The sequence below is a fragment of the Desmodus rotundus genome, chromosome 10 (genome assembly GCF_022682495.2).
Source record: "Desmodus rotundus isolate HL8 chromosome 10, HLdesRot8A.1, whole genome shotgun sequence".
Lineage (NCBI taxonomy): Eukaryota > Metazoa > Chordata > Mammalia > Chiroptera > Phyllostomidae > Desmodus > Desmodus rotundus.
Window position 1 is genome coordinate 11,440,715 of NC_071396.1, and position 25,320 is coordinate 11,466,034.

The 25,320-nt window shown below is 47.3% G+C and overlaps 1 protein-coding gene across 2 annotated transcripts; it reads left to right on the forward strand.

The window, feature by feature from the left end:
• Nucleotides 1–17,471: 17,471 nt before the first annotated feature.
• SRP9 (signal recognition particle 9) lies at nucleotides 17,472–24,704 on the forward strand. 2 transcript variants are annotated; one of them, XM_045184424.3, is made up of 4 exons: nucleotides 17,472–17,649; nucleotides 20,907–20,975; nucleotides 22,566–22,724; nucleotides 23,078–24,704. In XM_045184424.3, exons 1-3 carry the CDS (start codon nucleotides 17,578–17,580, stop codon nucleotides 22,683–22,685), a joined length of 261 nt encoding a protein of 86 aa, XP_045040359.1. In that variant the 5' UTR covers nucleotides 17,472–17,577; the 3' UTR covers nucleotides 22,686–22,724; nucleotides 23,078–24,704. The 2 variants fall into 2 exon arrangements, with proteins under 2 accessions (XP_045040359.1, XP_024431879.1); XM_024576111.4 differs by having other exon boundaries at nucleotides 17,473–17,649; nucleotides 22,566–24,704.
• The last annotated feature ends 616 nt before the right edge of the window (nucleotides 24,705–25,320 follow it).

The window sequence follows — 25,320 nt, forward strand, 5'->3', positions numbered from 1 at the left end:
GGTTTCTTTTTTTAAAATTGAGATGTAATTGACATACAGCTTGGTGACACTTTAAAGGGCACGACGTGTGCAGAGCGTCGCAGAGACTTCAAGAGCCAGAGTGCATTCCTAATTAGTCTGAGGACAGTGGACGCGGCGGGTCCCAGATTTGACCTTGAAATTGTCCTTTCTTCACTCCCGGTTTCCCACAACCAAATACACAGGAATGCTCGAGCCTCGTTCTCTCCCTGAAAGTTTCCCAAAAGTCCAGCCCACACTGATCCTCTTTCCCCAGCTTTCCAAAAGCACTAGGGCATCACCAATGTAGCACCTAGCCTCTGTCTGTCTCCTTCCTGTCTGTTTGTACAGTTCCCTGTCTAACACCCCCTGGCTCGTGCAGAATGTAGAGTAAGTGCTCACTAATGATGAGTTGCCTGGTTATTAAAGATGCTCCAGTGTCATGGATGAGGGCAGACTCTGGACTCAGGCTGGCTTTGGCCCATTGGCTGTGTGACCCTGGGAAAGTTACCTAACGTCTCTGGACTTTCTTCACCTGTACTTCATGAGGTTGCTGTGAGCACTAAACTAAAGTGCCCCACATATACTGAACACTCAATCAACGTTTGCTATTTTTGTTACTAATCTGAAGTGTGTCCTGGGCTTGCTAACCAGGAGAGAGCAGAGCAAGCACACGGAGAGCCCGATCTCAAGGGTAGCCCGTGACGCTGACCAAAAACACAGGGATATTGTTCGTATATCTCTTCTAAGATCTCGAAGCACTTAAAAAATCTCCACTTAACAATTTTCACAGGAGTTCCTTGACATCGGTTGGAATCCGGTATAATCACCCTAGGGAGGGGCGAGTGACCTGCTCAAGGTTACTGGCCAGGGTCAGCCACAGGCCAGAAATAGAAGTTGGCTCCACCGTCACCTCTTTGTCTCAGTAGCTTCCTCCCACTGTGGTTTTGGCAAAGATAAAACGCCCAGGAGCGATGCAGCAACGGGAGTGAAGGTCAAAGAACGGCATCTGCGCTCAGCACAGCCCGATGATGCCTTTGTTCCTCGTCCTCCCACAGCAGGCTGATCTATCCACCAGCCTCCTGTCCCTCTCTCAGCGCTCGAAATAGTATTCCCTGACCTCCATTCACCGGGCAGCGCCAGTGAGAGGGGTGGAGGGTACACGAGGGGGTGTCACGTGGAAGGGCTTGTGTGCACAGAGTGATCCCCTGAGCTCAGAACTTTCTGCATCAGCATGGCCTTCTCACCACGCCTTGGCTGTCTCCACCATCCCTGGGCTCACACCAGCTCCTTAGGAGGACCCACAATTCCCTCACTACTTCCATTGACCAGAAAAGTTCGCCTCAGCCAGTCCCCTGCCCAAGCATCCAGGGCTGAGTTGGCAACAGCCCCACTTAGGACTGCAAAAGCAGTCAAGCTGAGAAATAGGCAGAACAGAAACCACGTGACAAAGGCACTGAGAAAACTCCTTGTGTGTGTGTGTGTGTGTGTGTGTGTTGCTTTCAAATCCCTTCTTGCCTTCCCTCTCTGCTTACTCAGAGCCCCCTGAGTTTACAGTTACAAAGGTTAATAATTGATGGAGTCCCCATACCGCATTCAGCGTCTCCCAGACCACCCAGACGGTTCACCCCAGGGGGTTCACTGCCTAAGTCATTTGGACAGAAGTTGACCAGTGAGGGACAGTGGCCTGAGTGAAGAGCCTCACCAAGGGTTGGGAGAAGTGGTATGAGGAGGTGACAGAGGACAATGGAAGAGTCTGGTCTTCCTACCTCCCTGGTGGCAGTGATCTGGGAGCAGGTGTGAAGTGGATCGGGAAAGGGAAAAAGGTATAGCAGTGAACTCCTGACCAAGCTGTGGGGCCTCCTCTGTCGTCACACACATGCCCAGGTGCCTGCTTGATAACCCAGGTGGTCCTGGTGAGAAGCATGCACAAAGAGGGCGTGCGTAGTAGGTCATCACCAGCGCCGGGGCTTCAGTTATCGTCACCGGTACATCACCTTGGGGGCCATGGGTCAGTCGCTTTCTTCCTGCAAACCTGCTGCTCAGAATCTCTGCGTGTAGGGCTTTATGTCTATTCTTTGTTGCTCTTTACATAGAGAACACCCAGGCAGATCTTCCTCGGAGTCTCCGCTCTCTAACAGTTTACAAAATACGGCGGAATAGACAAGACAGTGCCGCTCTTGTGCCAATGTGCTGGAACGCTGATCTGGAACCATTTTCTCAAAAGTACACACGCCTAGAGCGATGTTCCAAAAATCTCATCTTTCGCACTGGTAGTTGATGTTCCTAACAAACAGTAAATGCCGTTTAGTTGCATTTTGTATGTATTTTAAATATGTTCCTGTGTATCTCTTTTCATCCAATTGTAGATATCATCAATAGAAAATGCACTTCCATTTTTAAATACCACCGAGAAAGAAAAATATTCCATTGACTGTCAAATGCACCCTGATTTCAGATATTCAGATGGGGAAAAAAAATGTGCATCTTAGAATTGATACAATATTACACTTACAGGAATCTCATTTTCATCCATTTTTGGCCAAAAGTCAGAGAACAGCACCCTACCCTCTCTGCAAGTCTGATGAAGCCAGCCTGCTTTGGAGCTGGTATCACCGCAGAAAAACTGGGAGAAAGAAAAGGAAGGGGGAAGATAGATTGATTCAGTGTTCATATGGATGAGACGCCATATGGATAAGCCTGTCTATGCGTCCCACCTCTGCTTGCTGGGTCTGCCAAGTAATTGAGCTCAGTGGCAGTGGGATCTGGGGAGGGGGAGGGAGGTGCTCCTGGGCTTGAACCCGAGGCAGGGAGCACGTGGGCGGGGCTGCAGGAAGGGCTCCAGCAGCAGAGCTGTAGGAAGGCTTTGCTGAGAAGGCCTTTGACTGGAGCTGGGAACTGGGAGGTAAAAGCATCTCAGGACTGAAAATGCAGGAAGACAGGCAGCAGGAAGATGGGACGAACACGTGGCATGACTGTGTCGTGGTACCGCCTGCTTAGTGACAGCCAACCATGGGCAACGGAGAAGGAGAAACAATTAGGCGACTGACCCAGAAATGGCTCAGGATTTTGGACCTTCTGAGGTTGGTAATGGTCACCCTACGGTTTCTGAGCTTTGGAATAATGGATGCAAAACAACAGTTCTGGGGGGAGGGGGACAGCATTTCAGGAAAACAAAACAAAACAAAATTTCGAGAAGACAAGCTGGCAGTTCCGTGTATGGTGAACTCAATGGCAGGAGGTAAAAGTCGAAAGGACTACTGAAAATAAAAACTAACATTTACTGAGGACGCGATGACAGAGAACAGGAAATTAAAAGAAAGCTGCTCTGGGGCAGCAGCGGTCGAGGGTGAGACAATTGAATTGGATGATGAATTTGAGATAGAAGAATTAGCCATTAAGTGGATGGAAATGGAAGTGACGCTGGGGAGAGAAAGAATGGAAAATTAGATTTGGGAATCGTTTTCATAGACGTGGAAGGGGAGTCAAGGGATCTGAAATTATGGGGAAAGACAGAATTTCGAAAGGAAGAGCCTTAGGACTTCAATTAAGAAATTGTTTTTTAAATTACAAAATGTGAGTTAGGCCAAAAAGTCCATATGCTATTTTCCGTAAAATAAAAGACACATTGTGTATTTTCACCAATAACTTGATTGATTTGGATATTTTGAGGATGTCAGTTATCTCCTATGTGGTATAAGGTTGATTATTCTCAATTAATGTCTCAATTTCATCGTTTTCCACTTCAACTTGACCACCCAACCATGGAGCATTATCCAGAGAGAAATGCCCAGCATGAAACTTCACAAACTACTTTTGACACTTCAATCAGTCATAGCACCTTCTCCATACACTGCACAAATCTTTGTGTTTCAGTTGCATTTTTACCTTTCTTGAAATAATAAGGCAAAATATGCCAAAAAATGTTCTATATTTTCTTCCATCTTCAATATTAAAATGGCTACACAAAAATTCACCAATTTCGGTCAGTTTTGTTCAATGCATGCTGATATGACAGCTGTCACAATATAGTCTAACAAAAAAAATTGTTTCAAATGAAGTTAAAGACAACTAAGCACTACTGGAGCCATCGTATGGAAAAAAACGAAGGAAATTTTTAGCCAATCCAGTGTTTGAAATATGCTGAGCAGTACAGAGAACAATGTAATAAACACCTTGTAACTACACCGAGATATTCAAATATCACACTTTTGATATATCTGCTTCAGATTCCTTTTTTACATTTTTTCCCTAAAGAGAAAAACAAATATTTCTCCTACCCTAGAGATAAGCACTATCCTCCCATTGATGGCTCTGTGGCCCTGGTAATTATTTTTGTACTCCAATGGCATAGAGAGAGAAAGCCAAAAATATCACAGTAGATGTTTTCAATTGTTCATATACATGATATAAGAGCATACACATGCTTTTACAATTTTCTTTTATTTCATTCAATATTCATATGTTTTAGAAATTCATCCATAATTTTATGTATAAATATATAGTCATACATATGAAATACATTCATTTTAACTTCTAAATAGTATGCCATCATACTACTATGTCACAAATTATTTCTCCATTTTTTTCCCAGTGGTAGCTATTATAAGCAACACGGTAATGGGCATCCAAGTGGGTGTTCTGAACACATGCTGTGCACTTGACCCAGATTTTCTGAGGGGTACGAATTCGGAAGTAGAATCCTCGATTGTAGGATATACATGTTTTTAACATATTGCCAAATTGCTTTCTAAGTATATGTTTTAAACTCTACATCTCCTCCAAGGCTGGATATTGCCAGACTTTCAAATGTTTGCTAATTTTATGGGCAGAAAGTGGAGTCTTGTTTTCTGATTTGCATTTTCCTGATGAGTGTAGACATTGGCCATGCAAGTTTGTCCTTCTGGGAAAGGAATTGCTTGTTCTAATCGATGCCCTTTTTTTCTATAACATCGATGGTGTTTTGTTTCGTTTTGTTTTCACTGATTTGTAAGCGTTATTTACATATTTTGGGTAGGGATCCTTTGTCAGTTGAATGTGGTCTCAGTATCCTTCCCCAGCCTATGACTGGCCCTTTAGCACTAGTCATAGTGTCTTTAATTTTTTTATTATAAAAAAAGTGTTCAGCCCTGGCTGGTGTGGCTCATTGGAATGAGTGCCGGTCTGTGAACCAAAGGGTTGCTGGTTCGATTCCCAGTCAGGGCACATGCCTGGGTTGCAGGCCAGGTCCCCAGTAGGGGGCATGTGAGAAGCAACTACACATTGATGTTTCTCTCCCTCTCTTTTTCCTTCCCTTCCCCTCTGTCTAAAAATAAATAAAAATCTTTAAAAAAATGTTCAGTCAACCACCAAAGTTGAAAGAACAGTATAATGAAACCACATTATCCATTACCCAGACTCAACTATTAACACAGTTTTGTCTACCTTGATTTATCTGTCCCTTTTTTCTTTCCTTATTTTTGCTAACATATTTTTGAGCAAATCCCAAACTCTGTCATTTGGCGCCTATACACTTCAGTAAACATCTATATACCTACGGTCACGTCTTCTGTAATCACATGCTATGAGGGCACCCATCAAAACAAACAGTTACTCGCCTCCTATCCCCTAGTACATCGTGACGGTGGGTACAAGGTCATCTTTCACAGGGCCTTGCCTTCTCTACTGCACAGCACAGAGGTACCATTGCCTAGCCTGGGACTGGGATAACCGGCCTTCCTACGTGAACACAACCTGTGGGCAAGTCCACGGCTGACCCATCAGCAGGTCCTTTCCCAGGAAGCCGGCAGGCCTTTCTGTACCGGGGGAAAGATGGCAGATGCCTGCTCCGGCCTGTACCTCTGGCAGCTGCTCCCAACTTGAGAGCTGCTCGATACTTGAGTCCCTCTTTCTCTTCTGTGAGGAAATAGCAATTGTCCTCAGAGAGGGTGGTGTGCCTGCTGCTAGTATTTCCTGCTGATGCCACATGAGGCTGGTGGGAGTTCACTCATATAACTCCTTCTAACCCTTAGGTCAGAGTCTCAACCTGGTTAGAGTCGGGATGGTTTGGCGGATGGGCCGGGGTCAATTCCTTTGCTATGTCCTCAGAATGAAGAAAACAGACGTTTACTAGGGAAAAGAGAGGGCTTGATGACCAACACCAGGAGAGGGCTTCCCAGCTGTGTGCTCTGCGAATCCCTTTACTCAGAGAAAAAGAGCCTATGGCTGTCTCCCTGGCCACTTACCGCAGTGAGAGACCCCAAATCACTGGAATTAATGGGAAGACTGGAGCAGCTTTAGATAAGACACCAGTGAGGTAATGTCTGGTTTTGGTTAAATATCCTAAATAGATTACTCACTCTTGCTAGATGAAAGGTAAAGACACTGTCATGTGGTAAACACAAACCCTGCTGAAAACAGGGCTCCCTTTGGTCCCTGGCCTGGGGAGCCTCCATGCCGTCCTAAGACCAGTGGCTGGGGGCCCACTGGTAAACCTATCCCGACAGGAAGCCCAGCCGGCTCTATGATCTTTGCAAACTCCTTTTGTCTAGGTCCCCAGACCACCAATGAGACCCAGGCTGCTCAGAACAGAGGAAGGTAGAAGGAGAGTCCATGGAAAGGTCTCCTGTCTGCCTTTGGGAGAAGGGCTAGACTGGCAGAGCCGAAGAATCAGGCCCAAAAGGCTGCACTCGGCTCCTCTTACCCTCTGGGCTTCAGATGCTGAGTCTGGAGCAATGTCTTCCATTTATTGACAATGTACAAAGAATTTCCACAGCCACTGTCTGAATTGATCCTCAAGAGAACTTTGCAAGGTAAGCAGATAAGAGTGAGGTTCAGACTGGGTGAGAGATCGGGCAGGGCCTCCAACCAGGAATGGGGACCTTAAGCTCAGGGCTGTTTTCCTCCGGCCATTGAAAGGGTTGGATGAGGGATCCTAGATGGTCCCTTCTTGACCTTATAGCCCAGGGTTGTCAGAGGCGTGGGAGAGGCTGAGGAGAGAGCCAGGGAGTTGCTTTCTGGTCCCTGGCACTCAGCCCACATGTTCCTTCATGTCACTGTGCCATCTCCCACCCTGCCAGGGGACCATCTCTTGTCCCCACCCAAGGCCACAGGCTTCAGAGAGCTGACCAGCTGCCTGCCCACTGCTGATCTAAGAGCTTCTGTTCTTCAAAGGGACTAACAGAGCTCTACGGAAACGAACCCATTTCCCCCAAAATTCTTGCTTCGGCCAAATCAGCCCACACACTCCCTGACTCCCTGGGGTAGGGTCCTTGAAATGGCATTTCACAACTTCCTGGCAGATATCAGGGCAGCAGATAGTAATCCCGTTAGTGTTGGCCTGTCTCCCAAAGAGGCCTGACAGCTGTGAACTCTGCGGCAGACTCCTCCCCCACACCGTTGCCAGGCCAGCCTGCCTGCTGTAATCTTGGTGGAACTCAGAAACCTTGCCCAGAAACCTCTCCAGGACATGAGAGGGTCGCTTGTGATAGGGAGCCAACAGCAAGACTGACTACCCCCCCCCCCCAAACCTCTACCCCTAGTCTAGCCTCTCCCCTCAGTCAAAGGATGGGAACCTCCTCACCCACTTCCATTGACACACTCATGTTTAGCAGAAGCCCGGTGACACAGGACAAGCTCATAGGAGTGGGATGCTCAGCTCCTCCAGGACCTGGAGGAACCTGGGTCTGCGCTGGGGGACGTTTGTGCCCCGCCCCACCCCGCCCCATCTGATGGCCCCATCCATGAAACTCTTCCTCTGAGAAGCTCAGCACATGTCCCTCAGCTTCTTGGTGCTCCCAGATCGCCCACCTCCTGTGGGGTCACAAAGCTGTGGTAATCAGGAACGAAATAGCATGGAAATGAGGTGAGTCACGTAGAAGCAAAAGACTACCATGGCGGTGCCTGCTATTATTAAAGGAGAACCGAAGGGCCTTCTTCTCTGTCATCTCTCAGTTATCCATGTGACTGGCCAGGAGGGTGGGAGAAAGTAGAGGGAAAGATCACAGTTACCTTGGGTGTTGTACTTTACAGTTCACAATGTTTTTTTCTTAATATAACACATTTTACTGTTATTCCTCCCAATGCTCAGAACAAAACTACATCTGGTATGCAGTAGATTCAAATCTTGGTTTCTCTTCCTTTCTCCTAATGAGGTTAGAAGGGAAGATATGATTGTACCTGTTTTACCAAGGATCAGACTGAGACCATAATTAGTCAAGGTTAACTACATATTTATATTGTAGTGGACCCTGGACTCAAGTACAGCATTCCCGGTGCACACGTCCAGCTCCCAGAATCCTGGAGTTTATACGTGACTCTTCCTTCCTCTTAAATCCCCGTCCAATTAGACCTGTGGATGCTACAGCTTTGAAAACATCTCAAACAGGTACCACCCTCACTATTCCTGCAACAGTTCTAAACACTTTAAATCTATTTACTAATTTAATCCCCATAACACACTAAAGTAGGTATCCTTGTTCCCATTCTACGGGTGGGGAAGCGGAGGCACTGTGGTAAGTAATTTGCCCAAGGCCCACACTGCTTGTAGGGATACAAGCCCAGGCGGTCTAGCCCAAGTCTGGGCTCGTGATCACCATGCTACATCAGCTCTCATTTACTTTGTTGTAAGTGCCTGTCTGTCTCAGGCATTAGTCAGCACGTGCTTGAAGGCAAGAACTATCTTTTCATCCTTATTCCCAAGCCCTAAGCACAATATCTGGCATGCAGTAAATGCTCGGTAAGTATCTAGTGAATAAATCTCCAAGTAACTGGAAAGGAGGAAGCCAGAGGAAAGCCATCCTGTCTAAACCTAAACTCTCAGAACTCAAACCAGTCATGAATTCTTTCCTCGTCCGTGACCCAAGATATTAAGGGCCACAGAACAGATCACTGATTGCAACCTAGTCCATCCTCAGTTGGGCTGGGAGGAACCAGCCCTCCTCCCCAGAGCAGTACTGGGTCCTTAGGACCCAACGCAGAGCTCCTGGGGACTCAGCTTGAGGTCCAACTTCACTCTCCCAGGACCACACTTCTGTGTCTATGCTTAGGACCAGGAGGTTCCCCACAAAGGCGGGAATTCTGCCCCAAAGCTTCCATGCTGATGCGAAGAGGTGAAATCACACAATGAGGACTTCCTGGAACATCCAAGTGAATCAGCTGCTCAGGTTGGGACAAATCCAGAACATGTGACCACAAAGGGTGGCACATTGCAAATTGAGATCTAATATGAGCCATCTGGTTGGGAGCAATGGCCAACTGGAGGGATGGGGGCCTGGAAACCACCCAGCGCACAAACTTCTCTGGCGGAAATGATGAGTCAGCTCTGCCCAGAAACAAAAACGTTTACTGAAGTCCTTTGCAATAGACCCCACAGGATACCAGGGTTCATACGTGGAGACAGAGTTGGGTAACTCCATCTAAAGAGCACCCTTGGGTTCAAAGTTCTGAGATGCCTGGGATTAGCGTGGCCCAGGCTTAGCATGGACCTGGGTGAGCCTGGACCTGGTGAGCCTGGACCTGCGTGTGGTAAACCTTCATTGCTGTGTTGGGGGCAAAATGGGCTGGAGAGAATCATTTCACAGCCAGACAGATGGGCAAGACAAGACGTGACAGGCAGTGCTGTACTAGCTGTGGACAGTGTTGCCTTGGGCCCAGAGACCAACTTTCTTCTGTGTCTTCTTCTCTCAGCCCAGCTGAGAAAGTCAAAAGCAAACCAGTTACCAGGTCTAATTATCTCCCTTCAGTTTCCTCCTGGCAGCCGCCACCAAGGCTCTTGCCAAAACTGTTTCACCAACACCCTGATCCAAAAAGCCCCAAGTCAGCGGGGAGAAGGCTCTGCTGGTGCAGAGCAGCTGTAAGGCTTCCTGACATCAAGCTAGGCCGCAGCAGTTCAACGCTGGGAGCTTCAAAGCAGCCGTCTCCCTTGAGGCCTCTTGGCTTCTGCCTGTGGACAGAGGCGAGGTGGTGGCATCCACCACCTGGAACTGCACCAGAAAATGGCACAGCCATCAACGGACACTTGTCCTAACTGCCCCCCTACCCCAGGAGGTCAGGAGGCTTCCTAGAGGCCTGTTTGTGCATGTAGTGAGGGAGCTCCAAGGTCAGGGCAAGCTGCACGGCCACTTCTGCCCGGGCCTGCTTAGGGCTGAGCCTGGGCCTCCTGGCTGAGCAGATCTGGGAGGTGCGCCAGGGCCGCTGCTGGGCGCTCTGGGAAGCTGTCCGGGCGCCACACCACTGCTTTTGCTCTGCCTTGCCCTCCCTGATGAGTTTTCCTACCTAGGCCCATGGGTGGACCTGAGGTCTGTTGTGTCTTCCTGGTTAGAAGAGGGACGGCTCCAGGCTCTTTCCAGCTCCACAGTGTGAGTCAGCCTCTCAAACCCCAGGAGCCTCAGGGATCTGGACTTGCTTGAGCAGGGAGGGGGGCGAACCAGCCAGGAGGGCTTCTCCTTGGCCTCCATCCTTGCAGCCCCTGGTCAAGAAGGACCAGGTGCAATTTCTGCGCAGTTATGAAACCTGAAAAGGGGATGGGGTGACTATGAGCTGGTGCTCTGAGAACAGGCAGGTACTGTGTGGTTGGGGCAAACAGAGTAGAGCGCACTCATCCTTCATGCACAGACAACCCCAGCCTTGCGCGGAAAGAGGAGGGAAGGAAGGCAGGCCTTCTAGGAGCCTGGGAGGCTTCAAGTCAGAAAGGGAAGCAGAAAGGCTGTGCCCCTGTGTGTTAGTGACCCACACCTGGAAGAAAGGAGGTCCGGAAACCAAGGTGGATGCGCTTCCCAGCCCACACCCTATGCGTACGACAGCTCCATAGATCTCCACATACGGGCCTGAGCTGTCTCTGGAGATACAGAAATTTCACTGGTCAGTGATTAGAGAAGGACGTTTTTCTGAAAACTGGTGGGAGGTAGTTTCTCCATATGTGCCATGCTGGTCGGCAGCACATACTTACCGAGCAGTACTTTCTGCAGGGCCCTGTCTGGGGTGTTCGGTTACAAAGGTCAGCGTCTGCCCACCCAGCCCTGTGTCCCTGAAGACGCACCGTAAAGAGGAGCAAGTTTTAGCAGAAGCTTTACTGACCAGACACACGGCTTCCCACTGGTCCATCACTAGAGACATAGGACACCTCATCTTTGTCCTGAAGACAAAAGCCTTGCATGTTTTACTATTTTTCTCTTTCACAGTGGCTGGGAGGCTGGCTAGGGTGAGAAGGGGACAGAGCCAAGGAGGGACATTGGGTGAGCATCTGATGACGTGTGGGGGGAATGATAATAGAGAGGCTGGGGGAGCTGGCGGACAATGGCTCCCAGGTCTGGGTGGGGAAGGAGACAGGACAGGCGCCTTCCCTGCCATGATTTCCCCCGGGGCTGGGCTTATCTTCCCCATCTGTCCTCCCAGTGTCCCAGTGCACTGAGCTTGGTAGGATTCCCTGTCTCCCTTTACTCACTGTGATGAAGGCTGTGGGTATCAGTGTCCTGGTTCCTGCGACCCCAGGTGGCCACACTAAGCTCTTGGGCCAGGTCCTTACCCATGGCCTCTAAAAAAGAAAGTCAAGACAGACAGTGGGAAGACCTTGCTTACCATTTTTCCACTTGCTGCTGCTCACTCCAACGCCCCCTTTCCCAACTGGCCTCTCTAGGCATCTCTGCCACTAAGCCCACCAGATTCTGGGGACCCCAACCTCCTACTAGGGAAGGGCTGGACCTGCTCCCTAAAGCCTGTCTCTGTGCCTTTGCTCACACACTCTGTATATCTGAGAGCCTAGAGATTCCATCTATCATAATCTGACCCTTACCTTCAACACCCAGGTCCTCTGTGTGGCTTTTTTGGACACCGGCCCTCAGTTAACCTGCCCCTCCTCTGCTCAGCAGAATTTTGTAACTCAATTGTGAACGCTGTCTATGGTAACTAGCCGTGCATACACTCATCGCCTTTTTTGCGTTGTGTCCGCTCCCCTCCCCGCACGAAACCCCAGTGAGTGCCAGGCAGGTGCTCAGGCCGTGGTGATTGACAGGCTGGACCAAATGACTGGGGACATGACAGTTGCAATCAATCAGGAGTCCACAGTTACCATTTCTCAGGCCACCCAGAGAGTTTCCACGGCAGAGCCTGCTGCTAAGTAGAGATGTCATCTGATTTATTAATTAACGCAAACACCATTCATCCAAATGCTCCAGAGCATAGTTTCAAAAAAAAAAAAAAAAATCCAGAGCATTTAAAAAATGATAAAAATAGCACTAACCAGTCTAGAAATAGCTGAAGTTTTAGTCCTAACACTTTGGTCACAGCATCGATTCCCACTTCCCCACCTCCCAGCCCCCATCACCCCCCACCAGTTGGTTGTCCCCTCTCCCCACCTTCCCCACAATTCCTGCCAGGGAGGGCTAATTGGGTTAATGAAGTAACTGCCTAATTGTTCTCTCCCCACAGCCCAACCCACCGTGCTGGCTGCTTTCCGACTACCTGCCTCTCATCTGTTCCAGGATCACTAATTTGCAACAACAACCGCCATTGTTGTCCACATCTGGGACTCTGGGGTTTGGAGTGAATGTCCCTGAGGCAGAGAACAGAAGATGCTGCTATTTTGGTTTGTCCCGTCCACAATGGGGCCATTCTCCAGCCTTCATGGGCATGTGGGAAACCTGAGCGGTGATGGGACCCAGGCCAGAGCGCAGTGTACTCAGGAGGAAGAAGGGGAGAAGGTGGGGGTAAAATCCCGATCTTTTCTTCCCAGTTACTTGGGTTTGCATTTCATTTTAATCAGTTTCAGATGAAACTGACAAGCCAGGAGCCTCTGGAATCTCAGTGTCCTGGCCTTTGGCCTGAGCACAGAGCACGGAGCACCCGGGGTTGGGCAGCCTGTGACCTGGCCTGACCCACCTTTCCCCAGAGGAGGCAGCACTGCGGGTGGCCTTTCCCATTCCCAAGGCTCAGTCGGAGCCTGTTCTCCCTCAATACCCTTGGAAAAAACAAGGCTTCCCCCCCTATTGTTTTTTGAGGTGTGTTCATTCAGCTTTAGTCTGCTTCACCTTAAAGGGATCATTACCTGCCCAAAGTGTGGAACTGTCAGCACTCCTGGAGCGGGGTGTAACAGGACAGAGAGAGACAGCTCTGAAACGCACCTAGAGGATGCTTGCGTAGGTGCGGAGGGCACGAGGATGCTAATACGTGGCTCTGGGAAGGGGCTCAGTTTCTTAGGGTGACTTCTACCTCCGCTCTGGCCCCTCCCTCCCTGCCCCGCCCCACCCCCAGCCTCAAAGTAGTCCTTATTCTTATAGTGTCCCTCCGGCAACTCCAGGGCTGCTGATCACAGAATCTGGGAAGGTTGAGTGTGGGTTCTTGGGGGTCAGCTCTGCGCTGCCCCCACAGACACACCAGGAGGAACTGCTTGTGACATTTCATCCAGTCACACCTCCACCGCACCCCTAACACGCGGGAGGGCAGGGAACATTCGGACTCGCTTGCATCCCAGTGTGCTGGGTCCTGTTGTGTTAGGTGCCCCCATCAACGCCTATTTCTGCATTCAGTTTGATTATTTGCAAACCTGCCTTACCCTAGCGCCCTCCTCTGCTCTCAGTAGCATGCGAGCGTCTCGTGCCTGTCCTTGTTTTCACTATAGCGCACCTGGTAACGTGACTGACACCGAAGGGGTGCGGGGTAAGTAAGCAATGAATTAAACCGGTCGGGAAGTTCCTGGCAAGCAAATAAGAGCCTCGGCTCCGTCCTAAAAGAAAGAGACTGAGCAAAAGGTAACCAAACCCGACCCTTTCCCCAGCTAAGCTATGTGCTCTGTGGAGGACCACTTCCTGCAAGAGAGGCTGACACTCCCTGTCAGGGACAGGGCTCTGTGCGACAGTCTGCACACCACTGCCCTCCGCTGGACACTGGGCCAGAGCTGCCTGGAGACGGGCTCCATGTCCAAAGGCCCTCAGGGGTCCTTCCCTCCCCATTCTGGACACACAGCTGGGCAAACCGGTTTCCCAGCTGGCTACTCTGACCAGGTCTGCTTCATCCTGACTGCCTGGCTTTGAATCCACGAAACCCAGGAAGGGACAAGAGGACAGGGCTTCTTTGACTCCCGGCAGGTAGCGGGGTCCCTCAGTACTTACTGCACGCAAACGTTCCTGGCATGCCAGCAGCGCTGGGGGCTGTTATTACAGTCGTTAACATGAGAGTCCATTTAAGGATCTGTATTTGTTCTGAGTCTAGAACAGCCACGGCACTGACTGCTTTTAAAGACAACCGAGGACCACAGAAAGGCACAAAAAACTTCAAGCGGAAGAATTCAAAAACAATCAGCCGATTCTCTCTATCTACACAGCAACAACAAAACCTTCCTCCTTTGGGAAAAGATAAAGGAGAGGGAAAGGAAACACAAGCATTGCCTGGCCTTGGGGATGAGACTGCTCTCTCCCGCACTGTGTCACGTTCTCTGTCTTTAATGACAGGTGTTTGTGACTTTGCCTTATTATCACTGCCCCTGACCTCGTTAGCTTATAAGCACTTCGCCCAGCACAACGACTGGCCCGCAAAGGGTCTGCAGTGCAGAGTTATTGAATTCCTGGCAATCGAATATAGCATATGAGTGGCTACGAATACTTTGCCAGTGGCAATAGTAAAATAAGTAAAAACAGGAGGCACCCCATTTACTGCTTGTAAATTGCTTCCACTTGCTGAGGAATTGTTTTCAACTCCCAAAATCAAACTCTGGGGTTAGCCCAGGGCCTGGTAGGTATTTGGGTTTTAACCCTGAAACTCTGGGAGAAATTCTGGGCTCGGCAGAAATCCAGGAGTCCCACAGCATGGAGTTGGAAGTGAGAACCCAGGAAGGACGATAGAGCATGGAATCAAAGTATGGGCCCTCGGGACTCAGTCCTGAAGGACCAGGGGCTGCAGAAGAGGCCAGGACAGAGCCAGAGCACGAAAAGCCAGAGAAGTAAAGGAGGAGAGAAGAATGGGATCCAGATAGCCAAGGGCCTGGGAAGTTTAAAGGACCAACGGGTGGCCAGTGGCCTCAAACGCAGCTGAATAATCTAGTCAAGAAAGGCTTGCGAGCTGACTACTGGATCAAGCAGTATGAAGGTCAACGGGGTCAAGCTGGTGACTTCAGTGAACACAGCTGCAGTTGAAGGCTGGGGGTGGATAGAGTGGAAAACGCCATGGTGGGAAGGGGATTGGATGGTAAGGACAGCAAAACAATCCCAGACGCAATGGACGTAGGGAAAAGAACAAGAGCCTTTGGTTTGACCTTACATCTTCCCAGAAGCTCAGTCTTCTAATCCCGCTTCCCTATTGCCACTAGTTTCATTTTCTAAAAATCAGAATGAATCCTACACTTCTTGTTGTGATTTACATGCTGGCTCGCCACTTGCTGGACAATGGAGAGCCGAGTTCAGTGCCGATCTGTTTAGTATAAATTATTTCTCAGGCTTGGTTTCTTCATCACCTGTAAAGGAAAAGGGCACAGGTCCATATTCCCTTACTCGAAATCCTTGGGAATTCGAAGTCTCTTATGCATGTATCACTGAGAGACCATCTTCAGAGGTCTCCCTGCTGCCAGGCTTGGTCTGCAGCTGGAGCCTAATAACATGCTAATCTGCTTAAAGCCCTTCAATTGACAGGGAAAACTAATTTATAGTAGCAGGAAGCAGATTAGTGGTTGTCTGGGGCCAGAGTCAGGGTGGGGAGTCTGAATATAAAAAAACATTAGGGAATGTTTTGGAGATGAAGTATTCTGTATTTTGATGGTGGTATGGGGCATATGGGTATAGACCCAATGGGTATATTTGTCAAAATGCATCAAACTGTACATTTAAAGCCAAAATGTTTTATTGTATGTAAAATGTATCTCAATAAACGTAATTAAAGAATGATACCCTTCTATGTCACCCTATTGCCTGCAGGACAAAGTTCAAATTTCTTATCCTGGCATAAGTGACAATATGGCTTCTTTCTTTCCTTGCTTCTTCTCTCCCTTCACTCCCTAAATCCCATCACATCAGTTCCACAGCAGATCTAAAATGGGCCTAGACCTTTTCCCCGCCTTGCCTACCTGTAGAACATCCACCCTGTTTATTGAGAGTCAGTTTGTGCGATCACTGTTAGCACCCCCTCTGAACCCACATGTGATTGTTCTTCTCTTGTCCTCCACTGACCTGACATAGTGGGTTGGCCTAAAAGTTCCTTTGGTTTTTTTCCCCTAAGATGGCTCTAGTGGGTGTTTAGTTGTCTTTAACTTCATTCAAAACAATGTTGTTAGATTGTATTGTGACAGCTATCATATGAGCATGCATTTTTTTAATTTATCAAAATTGGTGAATTTTTTGTGTAGCCATTTTAATCTTGAAGACTGAAGAAAATACGTAACGTTTTCAGCATAGTATGCTTTCTTATTTCAAGAAAGGTAAAAACGCAACTGAAACGCAAAAAAAGATTTGTGCAGTGTAAGGCAAAGGTGCTGTGACTGATTTAAATATGTCACAAATGGTTTGTGCAGTTTCGTGCTGGAGATTTCTGGCTGGAGGATGCTCCACAGTCAGGTAGACCAGTTGAAGTTGACAGTGATCAAATCGCGACATTAATTGAGAACAATCAATGTTCTACTGCACGGGAGATAGCCAACATATTCACCAAATCAATAAAGTTATTGGTGAAAATGAAAAATGTGTCTTTTATTTTACTGAAAAAAAACATAGGGACTTTTTGGCCAACCCAATACATCATGCACAGGGAAACAGGTACTTGGCTACCCTCCAGGATCCCAGAGCCCTGAGTGCAGAGATGAGACCGGTGAGCGGAGCTGGGAAACTAGGCTGCTCCGGTGGGGGTGGTCTGATGCGAGCACTCACGAGCACTTCTCAGAAGTCGGCTGGAATGTGCCAAGCTTGATCAAGAATTTGATTTAGCAAATTAACACTGGGAAGAAAAGACATGTAGTCTTTCGTTTCCAAAGGGCTTGAGTGGCAGTGTCTTAGTGAAAAGAGTGTTAGATTAAGGAATAAGAGGTTTCGGTCCAAGATCCATTAAGCTACAGAACTGGGTGAACTATTTCATTTCAGTGGGCTCAGTTTCAGCACCTATAAAATGGGAGTAATAATAGTACTACTTCATAGGGCTTTCATTAGTGTTAAATGAATTAAGCCGTATGAACTTTAAAATAGCATCTGGCACTTAGTAACACTCCATAAATAGTGACTATTATCTGTAAGAAAAGGCACTTGACCAGCACAACCCCTACACTTCTTTCCAGCGCACTCTGGCTTTACCTAGAAGCCCCGCCTACAGGGCGGCGGGACAGATGCTCCCCCACTGCTCCAGGGGGCGCTGTGGGAGCCTCCAACTATCCCCCTGCTCTCGACCTCTCCGGGCCAGCTCCCAGAGCCACCCTCTCAGGGTTCCGCCCCATTCCTGACAACATCCATACTTCCTATTGGTCAAGGGCCATCCGGCCATCCAATAAAAAGAGACGTTGGTGCGAGGAGGCACCACCCTCTTTGGTCGGGTGGGCCACGATATTGATCAGCGGGAAGTAGGTAGTACGGGGGGGCCAGGTCACGCAGCCTCCGGTCAGGCTTTGCCTCCCAGTCGTCCTGCAGCGGGCCCACCATGCCGCAGTACCAGACTTGGGAGGAGTTCAGTCGCGCGGCCGAGAAACTCTACCTCGCCGACCCTATGAAGGTAAGTCGCTGGCGGGGCCAGCGCTCCATACTCAGGCCCAGGTCAGGATGTCTTCACTGCCGTCTGCTCGGCCCCCAGAGCGTCTTCAACGCCCTGGGAGGTGTTGCCATTGACCGTAGACGGACCCCTCCAAGTCCGATTGTGCCTGCTGCCTCCTCTCTGACTAATGGCCCGATGAGGCCCTGAAATGGGCAAAAGCAGAACCATTTCAGGGCCGAAAGCAGCCCTGCGGCCGGCCTTTCCTGCCCCCAACCCCCGACTGTCCCTTAGGAATTGAGTGGTTTACGTGTCCCTCAGGGCAGGGCTCCTCCCCCACCCGCAGCTTTGCCTTCCTGGCCTTGTAGTCTTGCTGCCCGTTTCCGGTACCGCCAGGGCGGGAGGGTCCCTCCTCGAAAATAGAACAGTAAATTTTTTCTGCCACCGCTGACACGTTCATGAAAAACCCCAATTTAGAGGCATCTACACCCGTTAGAATAGTGGTTCTTAATCTTTTAGAGGTCAGGGCCCATTTGAGAATGAGAATGCTTGCACCCTTCCCCCAGCAAAATGAGCCTAAACATTAAAGTTTAGAAACAATTGTAAGGGACTCGTGAATTCATTGAAGGCCCCCACAGAAATGATTACGTAAGTGGATTCCAGAGGTTAACTCATTATTAAAAAAGCTAAGATTTACTTTGTCATACCTAAAAATTATTTGAAACACCACCTTGTTAACTAAAAATCCTGCTAGCTTTTAAATTTTGATAGGTAACAAGAAGCTGTGGAATACTCTGTTCCATTATTTACAACAAAATAATACAACAATAAACGATGAAGTGGGTTAGATATTTTGTAAATCACATGCTTTGGTTATGACACGGCCCCTCCGTTTGGATGGCTTCTCTTGTTCGTGGGGCCATTAGTTTATTCGTTGAAACCATGTACCATGAGAACAGTACAGGATTTTAGTCTGGTAGTGCCCACTGTATACACTGAGACTTCTAAAAGTAAGTAAAGAATATACAAGTTCTTGTCAAGAGTAGTCCTTTAAATGTGGTGCTGGTGGTGCCAGGGAAAATGGAAACTAAAATAAAATGGTAACTGCAGGGCACTGCCGTGAACAGCAGCAGAGAGAACTTTGCTGGCTCTTCACCCAATCAGAAAATGCCAGTGGCCTCAAACCCCTGCGTTCTCATGAGAGCCTTCTAGTGGCGATTGACAGACTCCTGTGTTACGTATATTTGTGTGTATAGTTTATGTGAACAATGAAGACAGCCCCTTGAGGTAGTTGAGTAAATCTTAGATACATTAAATGACATGTATAGTCTAAGAGGTTAAGTTAAAATTGAAATTAGGACTCTAAACCCCAAGTCCATGCTGTTGTTGCTACCTGCCAGGACTAAAGAAGTAAATAAATTTTGTCAGAATTCTCTGAACCTGTTTTACAAAAAAATCTCTCTTCTCTCCCGACCGCACTGAACCTTTAATGACGCACATAGTCCCGTCTGCCGTCCTGTCTGACATCGCCCTACTTGAAGGTGGTGTCGCGGCTGGACCACGGACTGACCTCGTAGTTGGTCTGCCTGCGTCTTTAATCCCCGCTCCCTGTCTCACCTCAACAGTCTAAAACACATTGAGGACTCTCCGTTTTCTGCTTACAGAGCGGTTCTTCATTAACAGCTGGGTCAAGTGCAGGCTCAGGCCCACCGGCCGACCCTCTCAGCAGCCTGTTTCGCATAGTCTCCCACCGTTTCCACCACCCTGGGCTCTAGCCTCATGCAGCTACGGAATTCACAGAATCTTCATGCAGGCTGCTGCTTCAGCCTTTATCCCGCCTTCTTCCCTGAAAGCAAAAAGATTCTTTGCAAAGCCACCTCCACGAAACCTTTTTACACTTCCTCTTGCCCCAATCTGAATTGCTTGTTTTCTCTCAGCATTTTACCTGTGTGTGCCTTTAGAGGACCTAATTCATGTTCTTTTATGTTTTGGTTATTTTTGGCTGGTGGGATTCAAAGTTCCTGAGAGAGCAAGAGTCTGGATTTCCTTGTTTCTCCAAGGCATCTGGCGTGGTAACTTAGGTGCCCCCTAGTTATAAAATTGACCTTATTATAATGCCATTGACCCTTTAACTCATTTCTCCTGATGAAGGCAATGGGTATTCTTTTAACTGAGAGTTAAAACTTTACATAGTTGTCACACTTAGTACATTTTAAGGTTTCAGTTTCTTTTCGTGTCTGGAGAACTAAATATTTTTAACAAAAAGTATTGTGTAGGATGGCACTCAATTTAGGATTTATTCTAGATTTGGGAAAATGTGGATGGAGACGTCTTTTCAAGGCAGAACTCTGCTTTTCTGTAATAACGCATCCGTGTACCATCATGGGAAAGGTGTGATTTTGCTGAATGCTCGAGCCTCAGTCCGCCTACCGAGAGCCGTGGGACAGGGGAGATGTGAACTTGGGTTTCCTGAGGGATGGGTCTGGACTTACCCAGCCCTCTGCTGTTTCCCCCCTTCTGTTCCTGTCATTCCCCTGTGGCTGAGAGTGTCAGTACTGTAAGAGAGGAAGAACTTTCTCCTTTATTCTCTTAGGTTTAATTGCTGGGGTCCTGCAAATTAACCTGCCAAAAGGCAGATAAACAAGGGAAAACTGTTAACATAAGAACTGGAGTTCATAAAGAAATAGCAGGGGCAGTTAGAATTGGAGCCTAGGTGCCGTCTTTACAAAGGCTGACAAAGTGTAGAACAGGCTGGAAAAAGAAAAGGGGGCTGGGGGTGTCTGGGAGGCAGGGTGACTTGTGGGAAGGTGCCTAGGGAGTGTGTGGTAAATAGTCGTTTACTGCAGCTTCCTAAGCAGAGAAGTGCCCTTCTGGGTAAAGGAGAGGGGAACGGTTATGAACCTTTACAGGGAGGTTCATTTGTGACCTGCTGTTAGCCAGAAAGGGCAGAGGCCTAACCGCCTCCAGCTCAAAATCGTCCTTCTGCCCAAGTGGCTTGTTTAGGTGGCATACTTCGATCCCGTCTGTGTACGTTTTTACTGGCTGGAAATGCCAAACCACCTCATGTCTTTAAATCAATAAATCAATAAATAATTGTAGCAATAGGAATGGCTCGAGTGCTGTATTCTACCTCATTTCAATAGTGATAAGTTTACTGTTAAGATAACTGGACATTTTAGGTATTAATTCTAAAAGGGTCATTTTAGCCAATCTGAAGGCTAAATCATTTATGAGAAATATCCTTTGACTTCCCTGTTTCTAAACATGCATTTTTGTTTCAGGCACGTGTGGTTCTCAAGTATAGGCATTCTGATGGGAGTTTGTGTATGAAAGTAACAGATGATTTAGTCGTAAGTATACACTTTTATTTATTGCATACTTTCAGATTTGTTTGAAATTATTTACATAGAATTTATGCAAATTACCTGTTAGGATTATTATTTTGCATTTCATTCCAAAGTCGAGAGCCACATTATAGAAGCTCCTTTTATAGGCTCTTGGGGAAATAATTTAACTTGCTTCATTAAGATAGCATATCAGGTGTAGTTTAGTAATTGCTCCCTTCAAACCTTAAGAAGAATGTAGAGGCCATAAATGGATATAAGGGGACAAAGGTTTCCTTATGGGCATGTGACAAGTGAATGATGGTATTTGAACACAAGATACAGGCTTTATAGTCACATCTTTCTCCTCCCCGGCCTGCTCACTGCTGAGCCCCTGCCAGCTGCCGTCTGCAGACTGCGCTGCACTGAGCTGCTCGTGCTGAGAGCTCGGTGGTGGCTCCTTGACTCACACCCCGCAGTCTCACCGGTTCTTGCCTGCCTTCACTGCCTCCCTGCTTTTGATACAGAAAACCACTCTCGTGGAAAACATTATTTTGGAATCTGTGGCTCCATTTTATCTTGTTTTCTTTTTCTGTGTTTCTGTTTCATTGGTTGCTAATTGCTTCACTGATATGTCCCCAGAAATAGTGGCCTCTCTGGGATTCTGTCCGTGGTTGTCTTTTTCACACCACTTCTCTGGAGTAATCTGTTCGGTCATTAAGTTCAGTACTGCCTGTATCTATGTCTGTTATCAAATCTGTACATTTAGCTCACATGTTTTTCTGACGCCCTGACTAGCTCTATGTTGAGTATCCTAACCTCACTACTCAAAATGAGCCTGTCTAGAACGGAACTCACCGCCTCTTCTCCGACAGCTCCTTCTCCTGTTCTCTAGTTTCAGTTGTGTGTTTGTGGATCACCTGTGATCCCTTCCTCGCCCTCATTCTCGTGTCCACTCTTCCTTCCCTTGAAAAACCCGTAGTTGATCCTGTGGTACATTCCGTATGGTTTTTTAGGCATTTGGGGATTAATGATTCAAGCCCCCTCACTCCGTACCTGTCAGGAACAAATACTCCATCTCCACCAGTACTCTCAAGTCTAGGATGTCGTCGTCACTTGCCTGGACTATTACAATAGTCTCCTGACTGTGTCCCTGCTGCCAGTTCATCCTTCCGCCATCCTGCACTGCTGCTGGACTGATTTCTAAAACTGCGAGTTTGATGTGTCCCCCCCCTTAAAAATCTTCCGTGGCTCCTCGTCACTCAGTATAAACCCCACCCTCACATCCCCTGTCATCTGCTTTTTTCTCTATTACTGAAAAGCTCGAGATTTGAGTTCTTCCCATCAGACCACAGCAGGATTTAACATACTACTTGACTGGTTATTTTTTGATAAGCTTCTGATAGAGTTCACTGAGCTTTTTCAATCCACAGCAGTGACATTTATGGAATGTAATTGCTAGAGGTTTGGAAACTTGAATGTAATTTTGTTAGTATGGCCCCTGGAGAGAATAGGGCAAAAACAGTGGTGGCAAAGGCTCACATTTTTACCCAGACAGTGGTACTGTTGACAATCTACTTCTACATAGTTAACGTGTGCCTTTCAACTTTCTGACAGTGTTTGGTGTACAGAACAGACCAAGCTCAAGATGTGAAGAAGATTGAGAAATTCCACAGTCAACTGATGCGACTCATGGTAGCCAAGGAATCCCGCAGTGTTGCCATGGAAACGGACTGAGTGGTTTGAGATGAAGCCTGTTTACCATGTTCTTAGGAAGTAAATATCCTGAACTGAGGAAGTGTTGGGACAGAAAATACTTTATGTAATAACTTAGCGGGCTATTCAGAAGCTGAAGGGTCATTTTTTTTTTTAACTTTGTTTTTTAATGTTTACTTTAGAGAGCCATGGATATAAATGCTTTCAGTTAGAAGGCATTTTATTTTTGGAAATTGAACAAGAAAGTTGGCTCTCTTAGAAACTTTCTGCAGATTCTTTGATGCTGGGTAAAATACTATTTCTTTTAGTAAGTTCGTATCAGTAATTTGAAAATGAACTATCAAGAAAAGCCTATTCTTTAGTTTCTCCATCTTTAGAAGAAATTAAATGTAACCATTTTGTTGGATCGATAGATTCCTTTTGGGGCATAAAACGTGTGCAGTTGACGAGCAGCACGTACAGCATGCGGTGACCAGAATTAACCTCGCCCAGCAGGACCTGCCGTGTCCAGCAGTGTGGTCTCGGCTGTGTCTAAAACAATCATGGAAACAGATGTGCGGGATCTTGGACTTTGCACATTTCAACTCTGTTTCGAACATAAGGACTTCAGAGTAGCACTAGCTGGTTGAGCAGACTTTGAACCTACTTCTCAGTGCTCCAAACACGTGAGCACAACCGTCACCGATGGCCGAAGGTGCCGTGTTCCAGAACGTCGGTCACGCGGTTCCCGAACAGCCTGTCAGAAGGGCTACCGGCCGTACGTACTGTTACACCTTCGCATACCTCTCAGCCCCTGCCCACTTCTCCCCCTCTGCCTAACCAGGGTGTTAAGCATGCCTTCACAACTGTTATGTTTTCCATTATACCAGAAGGATATTATTTGATATTTATCTTATATCTGTAACCTGAATTCCACCACCTAAGTGTAATGTTCACATGTTGATTCCTGCATTGAAATATTTTTGTTCGGAAGCTGTCATGTTGAGCAACATTTTAATACAGAAAGTTCTATTAGCCATATGAATTTTGACGTTTCAGAGAGGTCAGGAAATAAACTATTAGGTAAATATAGATGGTTTCTCTTGAAGTTTTTCACGTCATAAGAATTACTGGTTTCTTGCCTGGGATATACTGTATTCATAGACTGTGAAGTGAGCCTCGTGCTACTGTTCAGTAAATTTCGTTTTGTTTCTCGGTACTTTTCATTCCGTTTCTCCAAGCTGTATGGCAACGACAAGCTTCGCTTCTCGGTTAAGGAAAGTAGTCAGGTAGTCTGGGGGTCTTCTGAGTTTGTGGGTTCCCCCTCCCTGACAATTAGTGGGATCACTAGCTTTTCTTTGGCTTTTTTCTTTCTCATTACATCTTCCCTTTTTTAACATGACTTTATAAAGGCAACCAGGAAGGACGGGACTAGCATTTGGGTCCTTGGGGTCCTGTGCAGCTGAGAGCAGAGGTCCGGAGGCAGACTGCCTAGGATGTGATTCTGGCTCCGCTACTTTCTACCTCTGTGGTCTCAGACGAGAGACTTCTGTAAGCCTCATTGCCCCCTGGAAATCGGGTTAATAGCGGTACTCATTGGACATTCTGGGGGTTAAATGGCATAATCCATATTAAGCCTTTAGCACAGTGCCTAGAACATAGTAAGCTCAATAAATGGTAGCTGCTATTATTACTATTATTGTTACGATGATGGTTTCTCAGGGGAAAAGGTACAAAAAGCTAGCTCTTACATTTTCTCATAACTTTAATTGAACCATTATTTATTGGTAATGTCTGCCCTTTCTGCCAAGCTATATTATTAAATGGCATTTTTTGCAGTTGGGAAATACAAGATTGCCCTCACAGAGTGTTCTTGTGTGTGTGTGGTGGGGGGAGGGGAAGCAGACTGAAATCCTTCAATCTAAAACTTGTGTTTATCTGTGTCTGTAAAAAATAAAATTATTGAGAGACCTAGGTGGTGGTAAGTGGTAAAAGTATTTGAATCTCTTGAAGGACCATATAAATAATAAAATACCCAACCATAATATAGTGTGAAAATCACAGTGCTGTGTGCTTCCGTTTTTTACATCAGGAAGTGTTTCTGGGCTCTAATCATACTTTATGGATTAATTTTCAGCAAGCGGTTTTGTGACGTATTTGATCAAACGCTGCTGACTCCAGCAGGGGTGACCCACCCGCAGGCCGCACGTGTCCCGGGACAGCTATGAATGTGGCCAGACACAAAATCGTAAATTTCCTTAAAACCTTTTTTTTGCCCATCAGCTTTCGTTAGTGTTTGTGTATTTAATGTGTGGCCCAGAGGTGCCACAAGTTGGGACCCACCTTCGAGTCTAAGGTAACCTCATGAAGCCACTAGTCACTGAGGTTCTAGGTGCAGTCAGCAGTTCACAGAGTTTCATTTTGTTTTCTCTTCTAAAGAGCCCCTCTCCTTGGGTCACAGAGCCCCTGAGCACTGCAGTTAGGCTGCCTGAGTTCTCGGTTGTACAGGGTCGGCTTCCCCCTCCAGGGCACCTAGCCTGTGAGCTTTCTGTCTTAAAAATATAAGATCTCTCATAGACTTAACGACTTGTACCATAACATAAAGCACTCTGAGTACTCAAACAGCCTCGCTCCCTAAAAAACCCACAGAGGATTTGAACAGATAGCAAATAAGCAC

Bases quoted from the DNA above. Each gene is read 5' to 3' on its own strand.
- SRP9 (XM_045184424.3), top strand. From the start codon at position 17,578: ATGCCGCAGTACCAGACTTGGGAGGAGTTCAGTCGCGCGGCCGAGAAA. The intron at 17,650-20,906 runs GTAAGTCGCTGG...TTTTTGTTTCAG, and splicing joins ACCTCGCCGACCCTATGAAG to GCACGTGTGGTTCTCAAGTA. The intron at 20,976-22,565 runs GTAAGTATACAC...ACTTTCTGACAG, and splicing joins AAGTAACAGATGATTTAGTC to TGTTTGGTGTACAGAACAGA.